Source organism: Barbatula barbatula (assembly GCF_947034865.1).
Source record: "Barbatula barbatula genome assembly, chromosome: 1".
NCBI lineage: Eukaryota > Metazoa > Chordata > Actinopteri > Cypriniformes > Nemacheilidae > Barbatula > Barbatula barbatula.
Genome location: NC_136766.1, coordinates 32,142,314 through 32,166,523, shown reverse-complemented (window position 1 = coordinate 32,166,523; position 24,210 = coordinate 32,142,314). Strand labels below are relative to the sequence as shown.

Here is a 24,210-nt window from a genome sequence, read left to right as displayed (position 1 = left end):
ACCGTATGACCAAACATGCTAACGTTTGAAGAACAATTTAAGAAATACTGAAATGAAGTAAAACTGTATTCATTATTGTTCTTGTCACAAATAATACATTAAACAGACGAAGAGGGTGCCGGGGCCACACATACGGCCATGGAAAAAAAGTAAGAGGCCATTTCTAAATCATTTTCGGTGTTTTCGTTTCATTCTGTGAACTACTAACAATTTGTCTACCAAATTCCAAATAGAGATCTTGACACATTTGCGTTTATTTGCAGTAAATTAAGAAACAGGTCTCTTTTCATACAGAATTTTTCATACATCAAGAACTGCAAAGAAAACAAGTCGAGATGTATTACGGAAAAGTCAAAGAATCTGTTATATTTGTTTTTTTGATCATGCCGTCGGTCTTTCACGTTGCCGTTGCATGGCTTTGTCACTCCTGTGGTTTGATTTTGTGGAAATTTAACAGACACTGGACTGGAATGACCACAAAAAAATTAGAAAATTTTGAAAATTTGCAATGGTCTCTTAACCCTTTTCCGTGGCTGTATGTGCAAATGTTAGGAGCGAAAATCCAAACGTGCAAGTAAACACACACACACACTCACACACACCAGACACAAACCTTAAACGGTGTAGGGGTAAAGGGATTAGTCGGACACAAACGTAGGAAAAGTCTACTGTGAGTATCAACTACCTACAGAAAACAGAGAACCAGCACCAGTAAGAGAGAGAGAGAGAGTTACAGTAGATCATAATCTACATTATACACATCTGATCTGAGGTCAGCTGAGAATACGCGCCACATTGTATGGTCAGCATGGGCTATGTTTAGAACGGCATACACCTGACTGAGTTCTCTGCAGTATGTTTACTTAAGGAAACAGTACAGGAAGTGTAAAAGTAGGCATGCAAACTTTAATCCAATAGAATTTTAAATTATTGTCACATGACCTCATCATGTTGCATGAGGGTGATGTCCGCCATGTTTTATATCTGTAGTCTTTGTTGTAACAAGTTTGCGTTCATGTTTGAAACTGAGGGTGAAGTGAAGAAATTCAGCGTACGCTACAGGTCAAAAGTTTTCGAACATATTTCCCACATTTTATAAGAACAGTAAGCTTATCGAAACTATGGAATAACACAAAGATAACTATGAGAAGAAAATACGACTTTAGTGTAGTCGCCTTTTTACTTGGATTTGCATTTTTGTCTTTTTATCAAGCGGCTTCTTGAAGTTTCACCCTGAGATGCCTATTAAACAACACTGAAGTAGTTCCCATCTTTTCTGAGCTCTTATTAACTGCTCTTCATTCATTATTCAGACAAAGACATCCATTTCAAAGACATTTTTGTTTGTTATAAGTTTGTATTTACACGATTATATTTTGGTCTACGAAACTCATTTCAGATATTTCCAATAGATCAAAAGGTTTTTAAGATAAAGAGAAACATTTCACCCAAGCGTCTTAAAACGTTTGACCTGTAGCGTATGTGGTGTGTCCTCCATGTTTTCTCCAGATATCGTGCAGAAACGATAAAATATGGATGTGTGCTATTCTAAACACAGCCATCTGATTCCTACTACAGACCAAATGAAAATCTGACGATCTTCTAATCTAGAACAATGGGATATACTAGGAATTTTGGGAATTCACAAATAATAAATCTAAGCCTGGAAAATCTATTTTCTAAAAGGTAGATCCGTAATAAGCGTACACTACAGAAAGCCAGCAGATGATTCTGTGTACTCACCTTCACACCGCTGGACTCTGAAGCATCCTCCACTGTATCCATCACACATGCCTACCAATAAAACATCGAATACGTCAAGCACAAACACATGTGTGCAATTGTATAACAGCAGATTGATCGATACTGAGATTTAAACCTGTCAATGTGGCAACAACATTTAATGAGTTCAATTACAAATGTGTAGAGACATAAAGGCCTTCATAAACAAATAAATCAAAGTCAAAGAAGTTGGCTTGAGATGCGTTTTACTATACAAACGTTTCCGCGGCATCTTTACAAAAAACAGAAGTGAGCCTTAAAGGGACATTCACCCGAAAATGAAAACTCTGTCATCATTTAATCACCCTCAACACTATCAAATTCTTGGTTCTGTTAAACATAAAAGAAGCTGTTTAGAAGAATGTGGGAAACTAAACAGTTCTGGGGCACCATTGACTAACATAGTAGTAAAGAGTGCCCCAGATCTGTTTGCTTACAAACATTCTTCCAAATATCTTTCTTTGTTTTCAACAGAACAACAAAAAAATGTACAAATGTTTGGAACAATATGAAGGTTAGTAAATGATGACAGGTTTTCAATTTTTGGAGTGAACTGTGAAATTTAGAATGATTTTTAACTTTATATGTATATGTATTGTCACTTACGGTGGCCAGAAAGTGCAAAACAACAAAACTAAAAACAAATCTAAAAGCAAAATAAAAACACCAAAATGACAAATGTGAAAACACAATATCAAAACATAAAACACAACAACAATTCGGGAAACAAAACGACAAGTCAGTCAAACCGGAAAAGGTAGGTATTTTGTTGGAATGGGATAGCTACTGCTGATTGGACGAAACTCCTGTCAGTCAAGATATCCAGAACTCTCAATGTTACTATGAGAAAGGACATACATACGTGATGCAGCGCATATTCATTGATTAAGGTTCAAAATCCACAACTGTTAATTAAGTTGAAACGGGTTCATCTTGCATTAGGTGTAGATGCGTGTCTGTTTCACAGTGCAGCTGAAAGGCAACTTCCTGTGTACCATCCGTGATCGTCTTCCCCTCGGAAGATACATACAATATAAGCATATAACATGATATGTACTTTAATCTGTGTCCCTGTTGGTTATGGCGAGAGAGTGACAGAGGTGATTGTTTCTTTTCGCTTATAAATATTAACATAAGCCTGGATATCTTGATTGACAGGAGTTTAATCCAATCAGCAGTACCTATACCATTCCAACAAAGCACCTATTTTGTTGTGTTTTAAGATTTGCGATTCTGTATTTAGATTTGATATCGCGTTTTCGGATTTGTCATTTAGATCTTTTATTTTGCTTTAAGATTTGTTTTTAGTTTTGCAACTTGTTGTTTTGTGTTGCACTTCCCGGCCACCGTAGTCCTTGGTGTGAACGCACCTTTACAAAGATCTGTGAGGAAATGTGTCAGAATGAAATCTTTGTGAAACTGGAAATCATTATATCAGTTTTCAGAGCAAAACATATGAAGTTACCAATATACTTTACGTTTGTTAGTCCGTATATCTGCATAAACACATTTGATCCTGACAGACCAAACACCTTCAGAGCTGTCGCAAACAAAATCCATATTTCAAAATATTCGTCAATAACCAAATGAATGTGGTGTCGACTTAACAAACGTGTGGGGAAATCTCTGTGCTCTGTGAAGGGAATGGCACAGGATCTTAAAAGTGGTTTCTGGGGAACCGTTCTACCATGTTTTTACACAAAACATTTGGAATGCTCCGTCGAAAACAAGCTTTTTTCAAGCGGGGCAAAAGAAAGGCAAAAATATAGAATGAAATATCAAATTATTTGATCACTATCAGTATTTGTGTACTGACTTTGGGTTTGTGAATGATGCTCTGGACCAGGAACACCACAGGATTTCCACCATTACGGATGGCCTCCACCGCCTGCTCATGACTAGCATCACGCAGATCCACTCCACCCACCTGTCACACACACAACTTTTGAAGTTTTTCACATTGATTCAAAATCATGAAAATACCCAACACTATAACCATTTAACTGACGTCATCGGGAGGCATTCTGGGATAGTCTTCTCAAGAAGAGCGATTTAAGTGTAACTACAGTACAACAGACACATGGACGGATTGTTAAAGCTAAAGTTCACCTAAAACTGAACATTCTGTCATCATTTATTCCGCCTCTTGTCATTTCGAACTTGTATGACTTTCTTTCTTCAACAGAACACAATGAAGATATTCTCAAGAATGTTGATATTGTATGGACACAAAACCAATGCAAGTGAACCGCTGCCACCGTTGTTCGGTCAACAACATTTGTCTAAAACTCTTCTTTTTAAGAAACTCCTACTGGTTTGAAATGACAAGAGGGTGAGTAAACGATGACAGATTTTCAATATGGGTGAATGATCACTTTAAAAAGTGTGTACATGTGATAAATAAATAAAAAGCGTAAAATACTTTGTGTGTACCTCAAGAATCCTGTCTCCAGTCTTCAGCGTGCAGCTGTGTCCTGCAGGACTGTCCTCCAGGATGTGTTTAATAAAAATGCCCCGCATCACTTCGCCGTTGCTAAGGCGACTGCCCATGCCTCTTCCACCAACGATGCTGATACCCAGAGATCTCCCCGTCTCCCGATACAACTCCACTCTAAACACACACACAGTACAAATAACATTTTAAACATATTTCTATACGTTTGGATATTATTCATTTTCATCTTTTTATATAGAATGCGCCAATAAACTTACCTGCGCGGCAGGTTCCAGCTGTTGGGAGCTGAAATATGTAGTTCACTTTCCTCTCCCTCTCCATCTTCTCTCTCTGGAAGCTCTGAGACTGTCTGACTAAACACACACACACACACACACACCGTTCAGGCTTTGTCCACTTTATGGAGGAATTCACAAAAAATGACATGAAAGTGTTTGTGGTACATACTGTCGAGTGTTGCTTGTGTCATTCTTGACCTGCTGGCATGTCCCGTATTCCTCAATGAACTCTGCAGGGACATACGTGATTCTGCACACACATGTAAAATCACATGACTTATAGAAATTGCTCATTTCGTGCTCATTTTGCTCTTTAGATCCGTCATCAACACCGAACACGAAGCACGTCGGACAACAACACCGACCGGATGTATTTGTGAAATATGGAAAAGTTCAAAAAGATTTGTTGTTGTATGATATAATCTGGAAATGTATCTACTGCTTTATTTTGTTAGTAGTTCAATGTGCCGCACTGCAAAACAAACCCCCTTCTCTTTTGTATTCTCTCCCAAACTGTGACTCAAACGGAATAAAGAGTAGTTTGCCCGGTCCTGGTTCAGGAGACAAAACACAAATGTATTTTTTGCTTCATCAGTTTATTATAAGTGAAGATGACAGATCTAATGGAGGAACATCAAACCTTGTATCACAGTTCAGTTCGTGAGCAGAAAGATGAAGACATTAGGACTCGTGGCACGTCTTAGTAAATGAAATATTCATCGTTCCTCCACTCGCTGAAAACGCTTCATTAATTACCGCTTCCGTGAAAATCAAAGCAGGAAATCAAATCATTGACAAACAGACATTAGTGAAACAAGATGAACGACACGACACACAAAACGTTAGCAGGGGAAAATGGCCTCTTAAAATGCACGAGTGTTAATGATGGAAGAACGGCCCACCTAAGAATAAGAATGAGCGTTACCGTGGAAACGAGAGACTCCACACGTACTGGAGAGAAGGATGCTGGTTGCTGAGGAAACTGCAGCGGTGAGTTAGTGTGTGTTGTTAGTGGGATCATTCCTTCTATGCAGGGCAGAGTCATCTATAGCTAAAACAACCGAGTGGATCAGGTGGCCCGAACTGGTTTGATTGATGGAGGTCGTGGTTCATTTGCATATTTACGGATTGCATATACTAATGGAGCAATAAAGCTATATGAGTATTATATAGTATTTCAATAGCATGGAAAGCCTTTTTTTAACTCTTCTTTAAACGTTTAAAATGTAACCATCCTTTGACTTGATATATTTTCTGATATTTCTATTATAGGTCAAACAAAAAGATAAATAACAATTATTATTATATTCTACAGTGTTATTTATTTATTTATATTTGTAAAATGAAAACTTTCTACAACAACTTTGCTAGAGAATACGTTCTTCTTTATATGCTGTTACATCTTTTATTATATATAATTAAATTGAAATGTGTCATTATAAATAAAACTTGAATTATTTATTTCAATATTATTATTTATTTATTTAAATGTATATTTGCCTGCCTTTGCTTGATATACAGTATAATGACATAACTCAGTTTTTACATTTAAAAACGTCATGCATTTTATAATGTTTACTTGTTTATATTGTGTTTTATTGTGTTACTTGCCTATATTTCTTGAGTTATTACGGCTTGAATCAAAACAAACCAATTGCATTTCGACTGATATAAAAATGGAATGCACAATAAAAAAAAGATTTATCTCATTTTGAAACCAAACTCTTCATATGCACGATTTAAGGAATATGAAGATGAAAATAGGCCATTTATCTATTGACCACTAGATCGTGCCAAACCACAAGATTATATCTTGCGCAACTGTTTTGCTTGTCAAATAAAAATGTATATTTCGAGGATCCCCAGAGTACGCACGTCACATTTTGAGCAAACTACACGTCCAACTGGAAAGTGATGCCATGTCTCATCATACTTATCGAGAGCATGAAAATCAGTTTTCAAGTCCATACATAACAAAAGTTATTCAGATCAAAACAAGTGAATATAGAACATATGAAGTCAGGTACTACATAACAGGAATGACCCAGTTCTGTGACTCAGAGCTGTTAGTGTTGCCGCACGACTTTGGCATTCAAATGGTGCCGCTTGTCCAAATACCATCCATTAAATAAAAAAACAACATGAGAAAGCTGAGGATTAACAAGATTTGGGATGCTCAGCCAATATCGTAATCTTCATTTTGAGCTGTGAGTCTCTTTGTTTTGGTCCTAAGACTGCTGGTGTGCACGCTGTGCTTACGGCAGAATTAAAGGAGGGCTGTGCACGGCCCAAATAATTGGATTATTTGGATAAACCCGTGCAGCGACGGTCTGACAAGCAGGTGAGAGCAGATGCAGACAGAGAGTGAGGACAGACAGCATAAATCACGCCGGCAGTACTCACACGGAGACGGGGCTGTGTTCTTCACTCGACGCACCTGTAGAGCTAGAGATGTCAACATGTTTACGATCGACAGCCGACGCGGTCGACGGGATGCAACACAAAGCAACCATAGTCAGCTATATTTCTCTCGTCTTGAGAAGCGAATGCAAGACGAGTTCTGCTTTGGGTCACCACTGGGCACTTACTGTATTAGATTAGTTCATTCTTGATGTTGTCAAATGCATTCATTGTTTTAGTCATCGCATGCTTTATTGGAGATGTCAAATCAATATCTGGTGGTGTTAGAAGCTCATTTATTGGCTTATTGCTAGAGTTTTTCAAAATAAGCAGGTTGCTGTCATGTAACGTGTGTTTGCGCGATCGTGAACAACTCACCCCATGTCCGGTGCAATCAGAGAGTGTTTGCGGAGCATGGCTCGAGCTTGGGCATTGGTCAGATGTCCGGTCGGTTCTCCATTAATGGCCAGGATGAGGTCACCCACACCGAGCCGCCCGTCTCGACTGATGGAGCCGCCGTGAATGATGCTGCGAATCAGCATGCCCGCTCCATCCTTCAATGCGCACACAGTCATACCTGTAACGTGCACATAAATGACCACAAGATTGAAAAAAACACAAATTATGGGTTCACCGCGTTCAGAATTGTGATATTATAGTGTGTTCACACCAAACGCGAATGAAGCGTTAAAACGCGGGTGTTTTACATGCTAAGTCAATACAAAGACGCGATGACCTACTTGCGGTGGGATTCGCGCAAATGTTGTGAATTGAGCGAGTTGAAAAATCTGAACTTTCGGCGAAAATTTGCGCCGCTTGAACCAATCAGGAGCTTGCTCTACTAGGGCCGTGACCGAGCGGCAAAAGCCCCTCCTATGACGCAAATTTGCATCTGTAATGAAGCGAATTTCACGCGCGAATGATGCAAGTAAACTCAAAATGTTCAAGCGTCCAACTACACGCGAATAACCTAGTTTTGTGTGAACACTCGTTTAGTCATCACGATTAAAGGGACAGTTCACCCAGAACTGGTAGTCAATAGTGCGCCAGAACTGTTTGCTTTCCTACGTTCTTCAAAAGATCTTCTTTTGAAATGTACACAGCAATTTTTCCTACTATGGTGGTGATCAGAATAACAAATGTGATGACTGAATAGCGCTGAATACTAATAACAGAAATTGCCATTGATATAATGCTGAACAGCATTAAGACTACAATTTTCAACTTAAGCGCATTATTCACTGATCGATGTCAAATACCACACGCCTCATCATGCTGTGCTCAGAAAGGAGACAAGGTAACAATGAAGATGACAGTGTTCTTTAATGGCTCATCATACCACAATGTCTTCCCTTCAATAAATGCCGACAGGTCCGTCCCCCGGTCTGCATCTGTTCAGCATATGAATCACATTCAGACTTCAAGGAAGATATTTGAAATGAGAAGGACACAAAGCGATTGGCTCGCTGTCTTGCCCCATGAAAACGCTGGTTGCATGTACTACAGATGACAGGAGGGATGCTTGTAATGCCTATTTCTCCTGGGAAAAAAAGCTTTTGAAAAGCAACGTTCTGACACTGATGACGTTTTACCTGCATCAATGAATAAAGAAAGAAAAAGGTTGAAACACAAGCACAGACGATAAGAAAAGAGTACCAACTAGGATTAGGAGCTTTGCACAGTAATAGCAAAGATGACCACACACGTCAGATGCGCATTTTCCCAGCATTGTTATGGGCTTATGCTCATATTTGTGAGGGATGACATGCTGTCAATCAGCCTCTCACCACCAGGGCCAACCCAGCCTCTGTTGGTGCCCTAGGCAACAAGTTAGGCCACGTTTACAAAGTTTTTCCTTCGCAAGTTTCACGTACACATGACAGCGTTATCAAAATGGTCTGCATTTACATCGGATCCAGGAAAACAGATAAAAAAAACGTTGTAGTATGCACACCAGACCAATGGATGGCAATGTTGTTGTGTGAACAAACAGGATGTGGATTTTTTTTCGTTTTCAGTTGAAAACGGTCTTGTGTAAACGGTCTCTTCGTTTGTATCAGTAAGCATCTGTTAAAGGTAAGCGTGCATTAAATCATAGCTTTAAACTACCGCCTTTAAGACATTTAAGACTATTTAAGACATCGGAATCCACCATAACCGTATACTTGATATATTATGAGAATATACTGATAAACACAATAATAAGATGCTTGCGGTTTGGTAATTTATTTAGAGCATGCGAATATTAGCCCCGTCAGCTAATAACCGAGGGAAGTAAATCAACATCAAAATGTCAATATCTGGATAAAATGCATTGAATAATGGCTCAAACAATGTGTATATAATAAATTCAAAATGATTTTAGTTTTTAATATGCATGTTTGTATGCACTTAATAACACTAAATAGCGTCTTTATTTTCTTTCCTTCTTATTTTAGCATTATATATATATATATATATATATATGATCCTACAGAACCTTATATTAACATATGAAATGTCATGCGGGTTTGTTAAGCGAATTTTCATTTTCGGACGAACTATTCTTTTAACACCTATGATTAAGAGGATCACGCTGAATTTCAACATAGCCGCAGACAATCTCATTATCATACCTAGACTTGAGGTGCCCTTGATGACTGTGATGGTCCTCTCGTAACTGCTCCCAGTGGTGACGTTCAGTTGCCGGGGCTCGTCTGTGGGCTTAGATGAAAGGAAATCTTCCTCCTGTGGAATGAGGATAGTTCAGTAAAAATTAAACATGTTGACAGGACCCTGTAGTATGGTAATCTATTGTAGCTTGGGGTTGAGACAAGCAAAAGCCCGGCAGCAATGCTAGGTGACATTAGAAAACAAATATTAATAATAATTATATGTACACTATATAATATAAGAGGAGTTTGGCTCAAAAATGAGATAACTCAAAAATCCAGTTTTTGTATTAGTCCAATTGAACTGCAGTGGGTTTGTTTTGATTTGAGCCATAATAGCACAATAAAAACATGTTAACATAATATGTAACGCTAAAAACCTATCGTTTTTGTCTTTTTTATGCTTATTATTATTATTATGCCATTAAACTGATCGGGCAGCCTGTAAGGCTGACAGGGCTTAGACTCGGTCAGATGGTAGTAGTCTTGCTCGCTACTCAGAGACTCGGAGCCAGTCATGTTGGACCATAGGGGGCGCTACAGCGATGCTGAACGCGTTTGCTCTCGTTATCCCCTAAACCGTTTGTCGCACACCCAAGTGTTTTATATCAATGTCGTCATTGGCTCAAAACTGAAAAAAATTATATCTCCGATTTCATTTCCTGTGTGCATTTTATGCGAAACCTACTTTTGCGAACGAGTCCTAGGTTTTTCGCCCGATTGGAACCAAACCAACGCCGATGAATTATGTGGAGTGTGAATGCAAATAGTTATTCTTAAAAAGTTGAAATTTCGATTCACGGTCGCTAGGCGGCGCTAAAGCAGGAAGTAGCAAATTTAACTAAAATGGCCATAACTTGTGAACCGTTTGCACTATCTTCATGGGGCTTGGACCATATGTGTAGGCCCTTAGCGCGGGGTCATAGTAAAAAATTGTCGATCGAACAGTTCGTAAGTTATCTGTGATGATGTAAAGAACCTACTTTTGGGAACTTTACATTAATCGTTGCTCCATATTTACACATCTAAAAATATAATAGATATATAGAACATGTCTGGCTGGTTGTAAGATGCTGTATTGCTATACATAACACACCTTTATTAGGTACACCAGTTTAATTGCATGTTAACCCAAATTGCTACTCACCCAGACACATGGCAGCAACTATTTAGAAGGGGTCATTTCTTAAATGGATGTGACCAAATGAACCTGAAAAGCTGATTCTCCTCAAGTGTACCATATGTGCATATGTGTGGAATCATGTTCATAGTCTCTATGAACCGTTGCTGACCGTATCTGTCAATTTTCAGGCGTTAGGAGTATCGTCCACTTGGGTGTGTTAGGATGCGAGTCCTGAGCCTACTCGACGGAGGCAAAGCTGCCATAGACGCCTTAAATCGCTCGAACCCGAGATTGCTGCTTGCAGCTATATTTAATATTTTTATTACATTTATAACATATTATTTCGCCATGATGATAGTCTGAGGGGTTTTACAACCATAACTTTTTCAAATTTTCTCTGTGTGGATTTAACAGACATATGTGCTGGATAAAACAAACTATAATGTAACACCAGTTTTCTTATATATTTTAATAATATTTTAACTGTTAACACCCTTTACCTTCTGTAGGTCTTGATCTCCATGGATCCCGCTCTTAACCACACCCGCTCCGCCCATCATATGGTCCACCCTAGTGTAAAATAACTGCTCATCTGCATCTTTATCAGCAAAGGTGGAGCTATCTTTGCATAACTCTGCCTCTGATGTCAACGGCTCCACCCCTTCTAGGCCACGTTCACATAACAAATCAGAATATGTGGGCCTAAAAGCCCCTCCCTCAGATATCCAGGGCATGGCACTCCTCTCAGGAGTGAAAGGGTCCGTGTTGTCCATCGCTCCGGATGTGAAGGGATAATCCATGTACGAATCCTGGTGAAGGCTCCTCTGAATGAGACAAACATCGCAACTTATCAGCCCATTTATATTCCCCACAACAGTCAAAAACAGAGGTGGTGGTAATGACCCGCTGAAGTGCATCTCAAAGCAATGAGAGCAGAGCGAGCGTGCAGATTCTTGAGGGGCAGCATTTTTCGGCTATGAATCTGAGATCTGCCCTGCCAGGAGCCATAAAAACGCACATAAAAGCACAACCGATGGGACAAATAACAATACGGTCACAAATTAAGGCAACCGAGAGCCGTTGGGCCAGCGGATGGCTGATATGGAAAGCTTTTGTTTCTCAGAGCAATAGAAGTGAATGGTGTCATTTTTGAGAAGGGCTGCGGCGGTGGGATACGCTACAGGAGCGTTACGGCTCTACAGGGTACGCCGGAGCTGGTGGTGATCATGGCATGCGTGGGAAATGGATGTACAACTGACAATTCTAAGTCACTTTTGTATTTTTTATTTCAGACTAGCTGCTAAAAAACACAGCATGATATGAAACACACTGATGCAGCTCATTACAATATCTATTCTAATAATGAAAGCTTTCAGTAAAGCAAGCAACCGCATTTGTATGCTGTTTAGATTGTCATGGATAAAATACTAAACCTCTTTTTTAGACCAACACGCCCAGAAATGAGCGCAAATGCATTTGCTATTTAAACAACGCGGCGCAGAACGGGAAAATGAGATCTGCGCTGGGCTGAAATTAGCTAAAACACTTGCGCGGCGCCATCCGCCGCATTGCGCCGGGTGTACGATAGGGCCCTAAAAGTTTGTGTTTACATACATCATATTTGTCTGTGTACGTACTGATTTTGTATTTATAAACACATACACATGAATATTAGTTATATTATGTAAACAGAACGTTTTACTCTGGATGCGATTAATCGTTCGTCAAGCCTTTTTTTGAACCTCTTTACTAAGAATCTAGTCAATGTCTATGTACCTTAGGAGTGGAGGCTTGTCGGCTCATCGGATAGCTGACATCAGCGCTGCAGATACTGCCATGTTGTGTGATCATTGACACCTGCAGCGTGTCATCTTCATTCTCCGCAAAATGATGCTCGAACGCTTTATCATCAGACAGTTCAATACAGTCCATCTGCAGACGGATTAATGTGTACATGAGAGTGACAATAACTATATAGACACAACACAAATTCATAACAACTGCTGAATACACTGAAATACTATAATAACTCAGACTGCATTATTCTTCAGGAAAACCATATTCTTGAGGGTGAGGAAAACATGGGGACATTATGGTTTGGTAGTAAAGGATCCATTTAAGCCTCATCTGTGTCTTCTAGATAGATGTCGCAAATGTCATAAACTGAGCTCACATTTGTTAATTCTGCTATTAAAAGGCGATATTATTGATTATGAAATATTTCTCATCAAATTTACCCAAATCCACATCATTTACCTATGCAATCTACATTCATTTTACTCTACACATCCATAACTTTTATGCTTTTAAATCATTGTTTCATTTTTTAAGGACAAACATCTGAGACTTAAATAAAACACAACTGAAAACTCTTCTTCTGAGAAATCTCCTGAGCTACAAAAGAGCAATCTTTGAGCGACAAAATGTTCTGTTCTTCTGGATTGTGAACACATTGTTTTGTTGTATTATCAAAAAAAAGTCCATATAAAGACTACAATACGTGCTTTAAATGGAAAACATGTTCTGGTTTCTGAAAGCGAGTCACCTGAACCATAATATAACGTGATGTCACCCTATCACATGCGTGACAGTGGAACAAAACCTTCGACATGCTTGTGCCGCCGCCCACAGGATTAAATCGGCCAGATCAGCTCAGCCACAATACATCTCTCACAATACACACGCACATTCTGAATCTAAAAGCTTTACAGGTAAAAGGCGGAAAGATACCAAAATGTGCAGCAAATACCCGAATAACTGAGCCGAGACTGATCTGTGGCATGAGGAATCCAGTTACCAAAGTCGCGACATTTGATAAAACACACTGATCGTAATAGGCCTGAATAGAGTATTTTCTTACAGGCAGCGGTTTGGCCACCCCGATGTGAACAGCGCCCATGTTCGCTCCCTTCAGTGCCTGCACAGCCTCCTCCAGACTGGCGTTCTCCAGGTGGATGTTGTTGACATACATGAGGCGGTCTCCGGGCAACAGGCGTCCATCTTGTTCTGCTACACCGTCAGGAACTAAAGAGCGAATCACAATGACTGTCTTAGCCGGGTCTGTGGGGTCCTGTACACAGAAGAATTGAAACACACACACGCTCATAAAGCAAGCTTGAACATAGTTACCTGAACATAGTGAATAAATAGACCAAAATTTGGTTAAAAATGCGATCCTTAGAAAGTGCATATAATATAATATAATTCATATATCTTGAATAAATCCATTTTTTCCGCACCTGGTAGTCGAGGATGCTAAAGCCCAGCCCACTCTCTCCTTTCTCCAGCTGGATGTCCTGAATCTCGGTTTCCCACATGGCCAGTGGTGTTCCTGTGGGTTCTTCGGTCACGTGTTCTCTCAAGCGCTCCTCACATTTGCCAGAAATCAGGAAGTCTTCAAGATCAACTTGCATCTTCACAACCCAAACCAAGTTTCATTTAAGATAAACCGTGGCTCAGTACTTATACTGGTATATCAAATCTAAATGTGATTTGAGGTTTAATAAATGTATTCGAATGGATAATTCAGACTCTAAAGACTGACTTGGACCAGCGGCGTTAACATACACTTTCAGCCGTGAAGGCACATTCACTATCTATATGTATGTAGCCGAGGAAAATGTTTTATTTAATTTGAACATTAATCATTTGTTGATCACTTTATGTCGGCCGTGAAGCATAATAAAATAATTCAAAACCCAGATTATTGCTTTAATTTACCTGAAGTGTCGGTTTTGTTGCCACATCCTCTGCTTCCGGTTGGTCGTTCTGGGTGTCAGCCATCGGAGGGGCGGGTCTACAGCAGACCACGGTCACGCAAATCGGGAGTTCCTTCAGAATTTCGACAACCTCTTTATGAGTCTCTCCTCGGAGGGGAATGCCATTCACCTTACACACACATACACAAATAAATACACGAAGAATATTGCGTGTACATTTATTTTCACTTTTGCAGGCGTGTGCGTGTGTTTAACCTCCAGAAGTTCGTCTCCGCTGCAGATTTTTCCGGACCGACCGACAGGTCCCTCTGGAAGCACCGAGCACAGGAAGTGACGTCCAGCGCACCCGTCCAGACTGATGCCCAACCCGCTGTTTTCACTGAACTTCTGCACCTGAGCCACCTGCACAGATGAATACACAGACATCGTCATTCCAAAGTCTAAACCCTCACAAATATCTTTATAAAACTTGACCATTAAACGTGATAATGTTGACTTGTTTGGTCTCGTATGCCTGATATGATTTTTCGAGAACAAACTGGTTACTCACAATGACATCACCGCAGATACCCCGCTCCTGCCACTTCTGAATGAGCTTGTGTTCCTCCTCGGCGCTCTGTTTCATTCCCACAGGACCTGAGTGAGACAAGAAGACATGGTTTGCTTGTCCAGTCACTCATACCAGCTGTAAAATGATGACTTCGGTCTTACCGTCTTGTCTTTCTGGAGTTCTGATTGGCACGACGGTGACAGACGTGGCTTTGGAGTTCTCAGCCGGAGTTAGACAAGATCTCTCATTTTCTACACAAACAAAAACACAGCAGACAATAACACTATATGACTCTTTCCATCACTTAATCTTTATATTTTAACAGGCTTTTCTAAAATATAATGAAAGACAGATTCAGGAAAATAAGCATAACTATATACTGTATACCATGTGTCGTCGTTTTTGTGCGTTCCATAGGTGACATTTCGGTTGCGCCAGAGGCTGGTTTGTTCTCCATGACGGCAGGCAGGATTGGCGGGCACGCGCTCTCCGGATCAAAACCACGTCGAACCAGTTTCAGGTGGACGGTCTGACCTGTGTGTCTCAGCACTTCAACGGCCTGCTGGTTGCTGTAGCCCTGGATATTCCCACCATCCACCTGCACGCACGAACACGCTGCCAGGTTTATCCCTGAACACTTATCTGCACAACACGCCATCTCGCCATCACTGAATAATTGTTCTGGGAGACATTAGCTGCAGAGAGCTCCCAGAAGTCATTGCGAGTTTGAGTTTCCCACGGCAGGCTCGATAATGTATGATGGCTTGTGAAAGAAAACCGTTTTGGCATCATTTGAATGTAAAGTCAACAGTGCCAATATATTAACAGTGCCGATATTTAAACTCAAACACATACGTGTACAGCCTGAACGTGGTTAACAACGATTGATGATTTCGTTGAAAAAGAAAATGTGATGTCGCATGGCAGCGGTGAGTATTGCAAAACGTAAATCATACCGAATTATTTAAAGAGATAGTTAAATCACGAATAAAAACTCTTTCTTGAATTACTTACTCTCCAACCTGTATACATGTCTTTGTTATTAAGAACACAAGGTAAGATATTTGGAAGAATGTTAGCAACTGACAATTCTGGGAAATCATTGACTGCCATAGCAGAAAGAAGTTACAGTGTTATTTTTTGAACACAAAATAAGATATTTAAAGGAATTTGGGAACGCAAAAGGTTTTGTGGCACCATGAACTGCCATGTATTATTCTGCTATGGTAGTCAATGATGTTCCAGAACTGAAAATTGCTTATATTCTTCCAAATATCTTACCTTGTGTTCAACCGAACAAAGAAATGCTTTCAGTAAATGATCACAGAGTTTTCCATGGTGGAGCATCCATTAAAATGAACTTTAGTGCCAAACACATGTACACACATTGACATATTTTCCCAGAACAGAAACTTGTGGTTCTCATGATGTTAAAAATAAGAAAAACGGAATAATTCAGAACACGCATGCAAGATTTTATCAGATGTTTCTTTGAGAAAAATCTCACGGCTATGATTTGATCTCCGACATGAATCCTCCCATCTTGCTCCACGGTGCTGTCCCTCGAAATGCTTTTCACAAATATTCCAGAGGGCTCTGTGAGAGAGGACACAGACAGCACGCTAGCATGAAGCAGGCCAGAATGAAAATGCTAAATAAGGTATCAGATCAAAGATCGTTTTTTCTAACCGTTTCGAAAACATTAAACCAAATGCAACGTTACGTGCAACCTGAACCACGAGTTGCTAACTCACATTATATATTTGCAGAAATATCTTTCATCTGAAGAAGAGATGAGTTTAGCAAACAAATTAAACTTGTTGTTGAAATGAACGAGATATGTTATTAAATGTATCACCAGAGGTTTGGTCCCCCACGTAGCCAGCGATGGTGATGCCCAGTCCCTGAGCATTTTTCGTCAGACTCACGTCAAAAGCAGCTTCCGGCTCCTCCTCCGGACCCTGATGGCAGATGAAACAGCCGAGAGAACAAAATTCGATAACAGCGAAAATAAAACCTGAAAGTGAGTAGTAGCTAACACGCAAAATAACATTTTGATAATCCATTGAAAAGAATTATTGCGGTACAATCTAATCGTTTTTTTTAATATGAACCGATTTAATAAGCGACACAATTTACACCATTTATTATGACAACTTTCCCCCGTAAAGTTGTCTCACCCGCTTAAAAATTGTAATGCCAAATACATATAATATTTGGACACTTTCTTCACTTCGCATTCCCTTTTAAATGTCGCATTTCCCTCATTCTTCAGTCTGGTGTGTATATGAAGTCCACGCGTGTGGCTGTACCTGTTGCTCAGTGACGGTTGGCAAGGCGACAGGAAGAGGCTGAGCATCGTCCACAGTCGCACGGCTTATGATCAGTCGGACTCTGTTACCGCACTGTTTCAGGACCTGAGCGACCTGCTCGCTGCTCAGACCGTACAGATCTGTATCACCGATCCGTAGGATGTGATCCCCGCTGCGTAAGCGACCGTCCTGAAAACAGCAGAGAGACGAAGGGTTAACTGACCCCAAAAAGAAAACTCTCCCTCATTTTAAACAACATACATTTACACAAAATGTACATGGACCTTGACACAAATGCCTACAAAGCATGCACAGAATTGCGTATAAGTAGTAAATGAACAGAATCAGAATGTAACAGCAACATCTTTTGAGGGCAGAACAGTACAAACAGCAACAAGTAGATAAAATACATTTAAAATACATTTGTTATATTAAGTGTGATTCGGGAGACGTCTATTTGATGTCTAAATTTACATCTGAAAGATGTTTTTTTATTGTTTGATCATCTGCAATTTACTATCAGACATCTCAATGATTCAGACGTAGCTGTGCCATCTGTGCCACGAAACACAAAAACACGATAGCATTTAGAACTTCTGCTTCCCTCGTTCGAAGTCAATGTGTTTTTGGTTTAAATGTTAAATAAGGTCTGTGGTTAACACAAGCTCAAGATATTTCCACGTTTCGTTCTACGACATAAAACACGCAAGCAATACCAACATATCGGCAGTAGCGGCATTTGCTATGTTTCACACGGGCATCAGAAAAGGAGGGGCCTCCATTTGCGCTCGAAAAAGAGCCCCTCTCATCACATGGCGCACACACCAGGGTTGAAGCGGCTTGAGGCAAAAGTTTCATCAAAATTATATTAAAAAGTAATCATATTTATTTTATGCAATAACAAGTAGTCAAGTCAGTTTTTCCAAAAATGCCGGAAACCTTCAAAGCGGGTGTGCGTTTTTGAAATGTAAGTACAGATTGATGAATATCTCATGAATAAATTATGTTTGTATCGACGCCTAGGTACAGGTTGATGTTAATACATAAAAGTTCAAAGAGCGTACGGGTGACATTACAATAAAACATGGCCGATACAGTTTATCGGACAGTCCGAAATCTATTCATTCTACACCCACACATACTATTAAGAACTGTTTTTACAGGTGATAGGTAGGTACGTTATTTAAATAAGATTGTACTGGCATTGTATGCCATTTCGGACGCAGCGACAGTCCTGTTAGTGTTCATGGATAAATGACCTTCAGTTTCTACAGAGTTTGAGAGACTCACCTGGTCTGCAATGCCTCCAGGTAAGATGGTTTTGACAATGACTCCGGTGTTTTTGCCACCAACGATCCCGAAACCCAGACCAGTTCCGTCATTCACCAGCTCGATCGTCTCCACGTGAGTCCAGTGGATCTGAAAAGAAATAAATACACACATGTCAGTGTTACTGGCAATCTCAGCAAGCTGCAGCTCCATTGCATTTTTGACATTTGTGTCATTTTTACGGCATGTGTTTGTGTATTGTCTCACCGCACTGGAGTGTGCTGAAAGCGTGCTAGCGGCACTGGGAGTTCTGGACATCACTGGGCTAGAGAGCTGCGGTACAGGCCCACGGGCGACTGCGATCCTCACGTGGTCCGACGCTCTCTGCAGGATGGCAATGGCCTGCTGGTGACTGACGCTCTGATCTAACGGCTGACCGTTAATGGCCAGGATCTGATCTCCTTCTTTTAGTTTCCCAGCACTAAAATACAGAGAACATGAGGTCTGAGATCATCATCATTATTTTCAGGCCACTGCATGCGTGTTTATCGCTAGACCAAAAGATATTGTATGTGTGTGCGACCTAACCTGCACGCCACACTCCCGGCCTGAATCTCCTGAATGAAGATGCCGAGTTCTCCACGGTTCTCACTGCACAACCCAACAACGCTGAAACCCAAACCGCCTGATGCCGGCTTCAGCAGGTCCACGTGAGTCACGTACCGACCCTACAAACACGTTTCGCAACTTCAACACTAGATGCCGCTAAAATCTCTACATTGCACCTTTAAAGCTTTTCTATTAAAGACTGCAAGTAAACCACTGTAATTGCCATCTTATTATTTTTCCTGTAAGTTGGAATTTCATTTATAACAATAATTGTATTTAAACAATAAAAATACTACATTGACTCAAGAGCTTACACATACCGGTCGATTAACCATTTCAGAGACATCAAAAATAAGCAAAACTGTTATTTTAGGGCACAGACCTTATACACTGGGTCTAATAAATTTGTTTGAGAAACCTCATTTTTGGGTGAACTATCTTAAAATTGACTTTATCCAATTGACAAAATGTATTAATGGCATTGCCATTGAAAGTTGTTCCAATCATCTCCGAAGGAAAACTTGAGGACCCGAATGATTTATTTTCAAAGAAAAATACTGGACTCAACTGGATTCTACTGACCAAGCGATTGCTGTGTTACCTGAGCCATTGAATGAATGATGTGTTCGAATTCTTCAGGTGAAGGCTGCCCGTTGAGCTGAGCGGAAAAACCATCATGGCTGCCTTTCAGATCGGACTTAATATAAGGAGCCTGCGAGAGACAAAGAGATAAAGTGAAGTTTAAGCTATAAACACAAGTCATTTCCCAAGTATTGTTCTGACAATGTGTGGGATTCTTATTTGTTTTGATCATTTCGGGGGATAATTTGCCATCCCAGCCATCTGTGGACGCATGTTTTTCATTACATTTACAAGCCGCTTAATTCACTTTTTATTTCTCGGTCTGGATCAACAGTACGTCTCTGAAGTGCAAATCATCTCACATAAACCATCTCAGTAATGCCAGCCCTAAACGCATCTCTTCGTGAATAAAAAAACTCACTTCTTCAATCCTTTCTCCACAATGTTTGCTGTTTTTGTCGTTTATATTTTATCCACAGCATTTCATCCAAAATCAGTTAAACATTCTGTCAATAAGCTGACAATGAGAATGCAAGTATGACTTTATTCACTTGTATAAACAGAGTTAGTTTGTGGAAAGGCTGACAGTTAGTCAAGTGAGTGTGGATACAGAAAATAACAGAAAAAGTGTCATGTACACTAAGTTTCACTTGAAAATTAATGGTTAAAAGTTGAGTTATTTATGCATGCCAAAAATGCATACATGTACACGACAACGATGTACAATTATTAGCATGTAGCATAGTAGCATGGCCTTGTTTAGCGTGCTGACAAAATGTTTATATGCTCTACTACTTGTAAGTAGAAGAGCGTATAATATATCGCTTTGGACAAAAGTGTCAGCAAAATGAATAAATGTAAAAGTGACTACAATGTTATTAAAACGGTCCGTAATTCTGAATAAGACATCGTATGACATAAATAGTGGGTGTGTCATTGATTGGACTGACAACAGACTGATCGTCGGAGGGGAGGAGTTAACAAGTGTTCTGCCACTCCCTCTGACTGAGGTTATCACAGAAGGATCACCAAAAACGCATTTTAAGATTTCGATTAACAATTATTAGGGCACATACATAACAAAATAAAGTCTCACACAGATTCATTTATTTAAAATAAGAACTGCAATATTCTATTAGAAAAATAGGAATAGTCTTTTTGATTTCATGTTGACATTAATATTTTTGTAGTTTACGCGGAGATGATAACAGTATAGTTTTCAAAATATTTCATTGTTATTTTGATTCCAGTTGTCGTCCATATCTTTTGTCCCTATATCGCCATCTCTGTTTGCACGATGAAATTGCAGGTTTCTTTCCCTTTTTTTTTACGTGGGTTAAGGTCAAGTGATTTCGAAATCACAAATCGTACTCAAAATTAACAAAAACTGACTGCGTCTTTAAATAAGACATTAAGGTTATTCTTAACCAAACTTTTTTGTTTGATTTATTAAATGAACACTTTTCCTTGCTTTTATTACATGGTTTAGCTTGTTTTTTCTCCATCTTTCATAGATCCGTGCAGTCACTACAGGTTTGGCCTTGTTGTTGTCTTAACCTCCGGTTATGCAGGGTACCCATCTTATTTATCTCATGTTACTAATTTATTAAAAACACATCTGCTGTTTTGGTCGAGTCGAAATGACACAGGTTGCATACAGGCCTCCTGTAGATAAAATAGCCCGTTTCAATTTACTGTTGTAAACATTAATGTTCATAAACGTCTCCCAGAGGCCCTTGAGATTAGGAGCCGTGCTCTCGGCTGCACTAAGCCATAAACTCTGTGAGAGCCTGTATGTGTTACTGTGTTAGTGTGCCTGTCTAAGAGGATTAGGCCTTCAGTGCGGTGGAGTACCACATTTCAGAAATTACTTCCGCTCCACTTCACACATGTACTTACCTCTGTCTCTCTTCCCCCTCCCCAGTCATTTTCTCTGTCTTTCCTTATTCTGGTTACCATAGTAACAAAGACAAAGCCAGACCCACTTGTTGGCATAAACAAGCTGTCAGGGGAGAAAGCTCGGTAGGACAATCGTAACTGACCATCTTTATATATACAGTACACACTTAAGAAGGGGCTAAGAAGAAAACGTGTAAGTGTAAATGCTGTTAAAGGGATTAAGAAAAAGCGGTTTAACATATGCAGGTTTTGTCTGAGGGTTCGTATTGGAATTTGAAGAGTACGAGTGTGCAAGGAAAGCGGCACATAAATGGCTTGAGAATAAATGTAAACTCAGACGAGTGGCACTCGAGTGCCTATGTAAATACAGTCACTATTGCAGTATTACAGTTGCATACGTATATTTAACATTGAAGGTTTAAACAAACCGAAGTATTACATTTCTGGCATGTAATCAAAATATTACACTTTTGAAGTACAATTCTAAGTATATAACGTTGGCGTGTTATGACGTCCATTAAAGGGATAGTTTAACCAAAAATGAAAATTCTGTCTAAATTTACTCACCCTTAGGTTGTTTTAAACCTGTATATATTTCTGTGTTCTGTTGAAAACAAAGAAAGATATTTGGAAGGATATTATACACTTTCAGTTCTAAGACATCATACAAAAATCACACAAAAAACTGTTTTAGGGCACCTATGACTGCCATTTACCACTATGGCAGTCAATGATGGCCCAGAATCTTTGCTAACATTCTTCCAAATATCCTTCTCTGTGTTCATCAGAACAAAGTAATTTATACAGGTATGAAATGACAAGAGGGTAAGTACATGATGACAAAAACATTGGGGGGTGAACTATCACTTGAATCAATAGTTCATAATGTGGGACTTTTTTGTGCTTTTTTCAATAGGCACAATAACGTGTGCATATCACAACACAATTCAATACTTTACGATCAAGTGTGAGTTTTCGTTATTACAATATTAACTGTAGTTTTCCAGGTCTAACTATTTATAACCATTACTAGAAATCGTGCATATTGTTTATATGCGCTACATTAGGTTATGTGTAGTAGAAAAGTCTTCTAGAGAAGTGTTCAGCTCTTCGCTTCAGTCACTAGCCGGGTTTCCATCCAAAGTTGCGAATTTACCTTACGGACAAAATTGGAATATCGCATAAAACATTTGCGAATAAGCACCGTTTGCATCCAACGAGTCAAAACGGTCACTTCCTAATTAAATTAATCAATTTAAATTAAATTAAAGCAATAATAACTTATCGCTAAGCATCAATCATTCGTTGTATGTATGGTTCCGCGTATTCCGAAATAAAGCAAGAGTGTAGAGTTACATTCAAGCTATTTTTAAGGCATGAAGAAATTATTACCACAGCAAAAAACCTTTCCAAATGCTTTTTCTGATGTTCAAAGATGAGTTTTAAGTGATAAAATTATCCACTACAGGAGGACTTTAAATGTAAATGTACTGTATAACACCACTTCAACCACCCACAAAATGAGTTGCAAAAGTAGTGTGGGTCATTTTTGCTTCGAAACCGACATTAGCTATTAACAATGTTATGCTCTGTGGTTCAAAAGTATGTTAGTAAGGCGGGAGATAAAAAGAGATTGAGAATGCTGTAAGGGAGTTGATAAGCTTCATTCGTTTACTCCTGACTCCTCTGCATAGCTCGCATACTTGAGACTGACCTGCTGCCAACATAAAACTCTCCAAGGCACACAAAAATGTAGCTCAAAAACCTCTAAACCTGCCCGACTTATGAAGTTTACCTCGGTCTAAACAAGCTAACTGGATAGACATACATGCTGCACTCCATACTTCGCACATTTTTAGCAACTTGCAGAACAAAAGGGACGGATTTTAAACAGTAGGATTCAACTTTTTTGACAAATGAGCATTCTGAAGATGTGCCCGCTGTTTACAAAATAAAGTACTACACAGCAGAATTAGTATGAGCAAATGGTAGTACGCGATTCCAAGACATAGTCAAACAGAATTTTAATTATTGGATAATGCAGATAAATGTAATGTCGGTGTTCTTGTGCCAATCACAACTGCATCGTGGGTAGTGTAGTTTGAGCGGTAGTGTGTTGTTTCTTACGTTCTCTTTCAGATGCTGTACTGATTTCTGCAGGGCGAGGATTCGGTGGAACAAAGGACTCTGCAGGACCGTCTTCAGGAGATTCAGCTTCTCCTCGGCAGGAACATCTGGTCCCTTTTCCTTCAGGCGAGCCTGTAACCTCTCCAATGCCTGAAGACAACCCTGGGTATCTGCCACACGCAAACACCACTAAAATCAACGTAATGCTTTCAAACACATGCTTTTCATTGTTAGTTCACCTCAGGAATTACGATAGATTAACAGACAGCATTTTGCACTGCTCACGAACTCTGGTCAGTATTGAACTTTAAAGTTTACTTCAACCAAAAATGAAAATTCTGTCATCAATTGCTTACCTTCGAGTTGTTCCAAATGTGTTACATTTTCTAAGTTCTGATGAACACGGAGAAAGATATTTGGAAAAATGCTTATACCCAGACAGGTTTTGCCCCCC

At 39.6% G+C, this 24,210-nt stretch overlaps 1 protein-coding gene across 4 annotated transcripts in view; it reads right to left on the bottom strand.

Moving 5' to 3' along the window:
- Positions 1 to 24,210, bottom strand: part of mpdz (multiple PDZ domain crumbs cell polarity complex component) — a 35,955-nt gene that overhangs the window by 7,057 nt on the left and 4,688 nt on the right. For 2 of the 4 annotated variants that reach the window (XM_079455759.1, XM_079455758.1), the window contains exons 3-27: positions 23,757 to 23,926; positions 19,750 to 19,860; positions 19,128 to 19,267; positions 18,807 to 19,020; positions 18,561 to 18,689; positions 17,271 to 17,459; positions 16,817 to 16,919; positions 16,466 to 16,554; positions 15,346 to 15,556; positions 15,120 to 15,209; positions 14,959 to 15,044; positions 14,664 to 14,810; positions 14,410 to 14,577; positions 13,929 to 14,102; positions 13,550 to 13,759; positions 12,466 to 12,621; positions 11,190 to 11,513; positions 9,531 to 9,642; positions 7,294 to 7,492; positions 6,919 to 6,960; positions 4,685 to 4,765; positions 4,495 to 4,590; positions 4,216 to 4,393; positions 3,599 to 3,709; positions 1,744 to 1,794 (exon numbers count right to left, since the gene is read on the bottom strand). In XM_079455759.1, the coding sequence (XP_079311885.1) occupies positions 1,744 to 1,794; positions 3,599 to 3,709; positions 4,216 to 4,393; positions 4,495 to 4,590; positions 4,685 to 4,765; positions 6,919 to 6,960; positions 7,294 to 7,492; positions 9,531 to 9,642; positions 11,190 to 11,513; positions 12,466 to 12,621; positions 13,550 to 13,759; positions 13,929 to 14,102; positions 14,410 to 14,577; positions 14,664 to 14,810; positions 14,959 to 15,044; positions 15,120 to 15,209; positions 15,346 to 15,556; positions 16,466 to 16,554; positions 16,817 to 16,919; positions 17,271 to 17,459; positions 18,561 to 18,689; positions 18,807 to 19,020; positions 19,128 to 19,267; positions 19,750 to 19,860; positions 23,757 to 23,926 (3,581 nt within the window). The remainder of the gene's footprint in view (positions 1 to 1,743; positions 1,795 to 3,598; positions 3,710 to 4,215; positions 4,394 to 4,494; positions 4,591 to 4,684; positions 4,766 to 6,918; positions 6,961 to 7,293; positions 7,493 to 9,530; positions 9,643 to 11,189; positions 11,514 to 12,465; positions 12,622 to 13,549; positions 13,760 to 13,928; positions 14,103 to 14,409; positions 14,578 to 14,663; positions 14,811 to 14,958; positions 15,045 to 15,119; positions 15,210 to 15,345; positions 15,557 to 16,465; positions 16,555 to 16,816; positions 16,920 to 17,270; positions 17,460 to 18,560; positions 18,690 to 18,806; positions 19,021 to 19,127; positions 19,268 to 19,749; positions 19,861 to 23,756; positions 23,927 to 24,210) is intronic. The other 2 variants (XM_079455760.1, XM_079455761.1) reach the window with 1 other exon arrangement.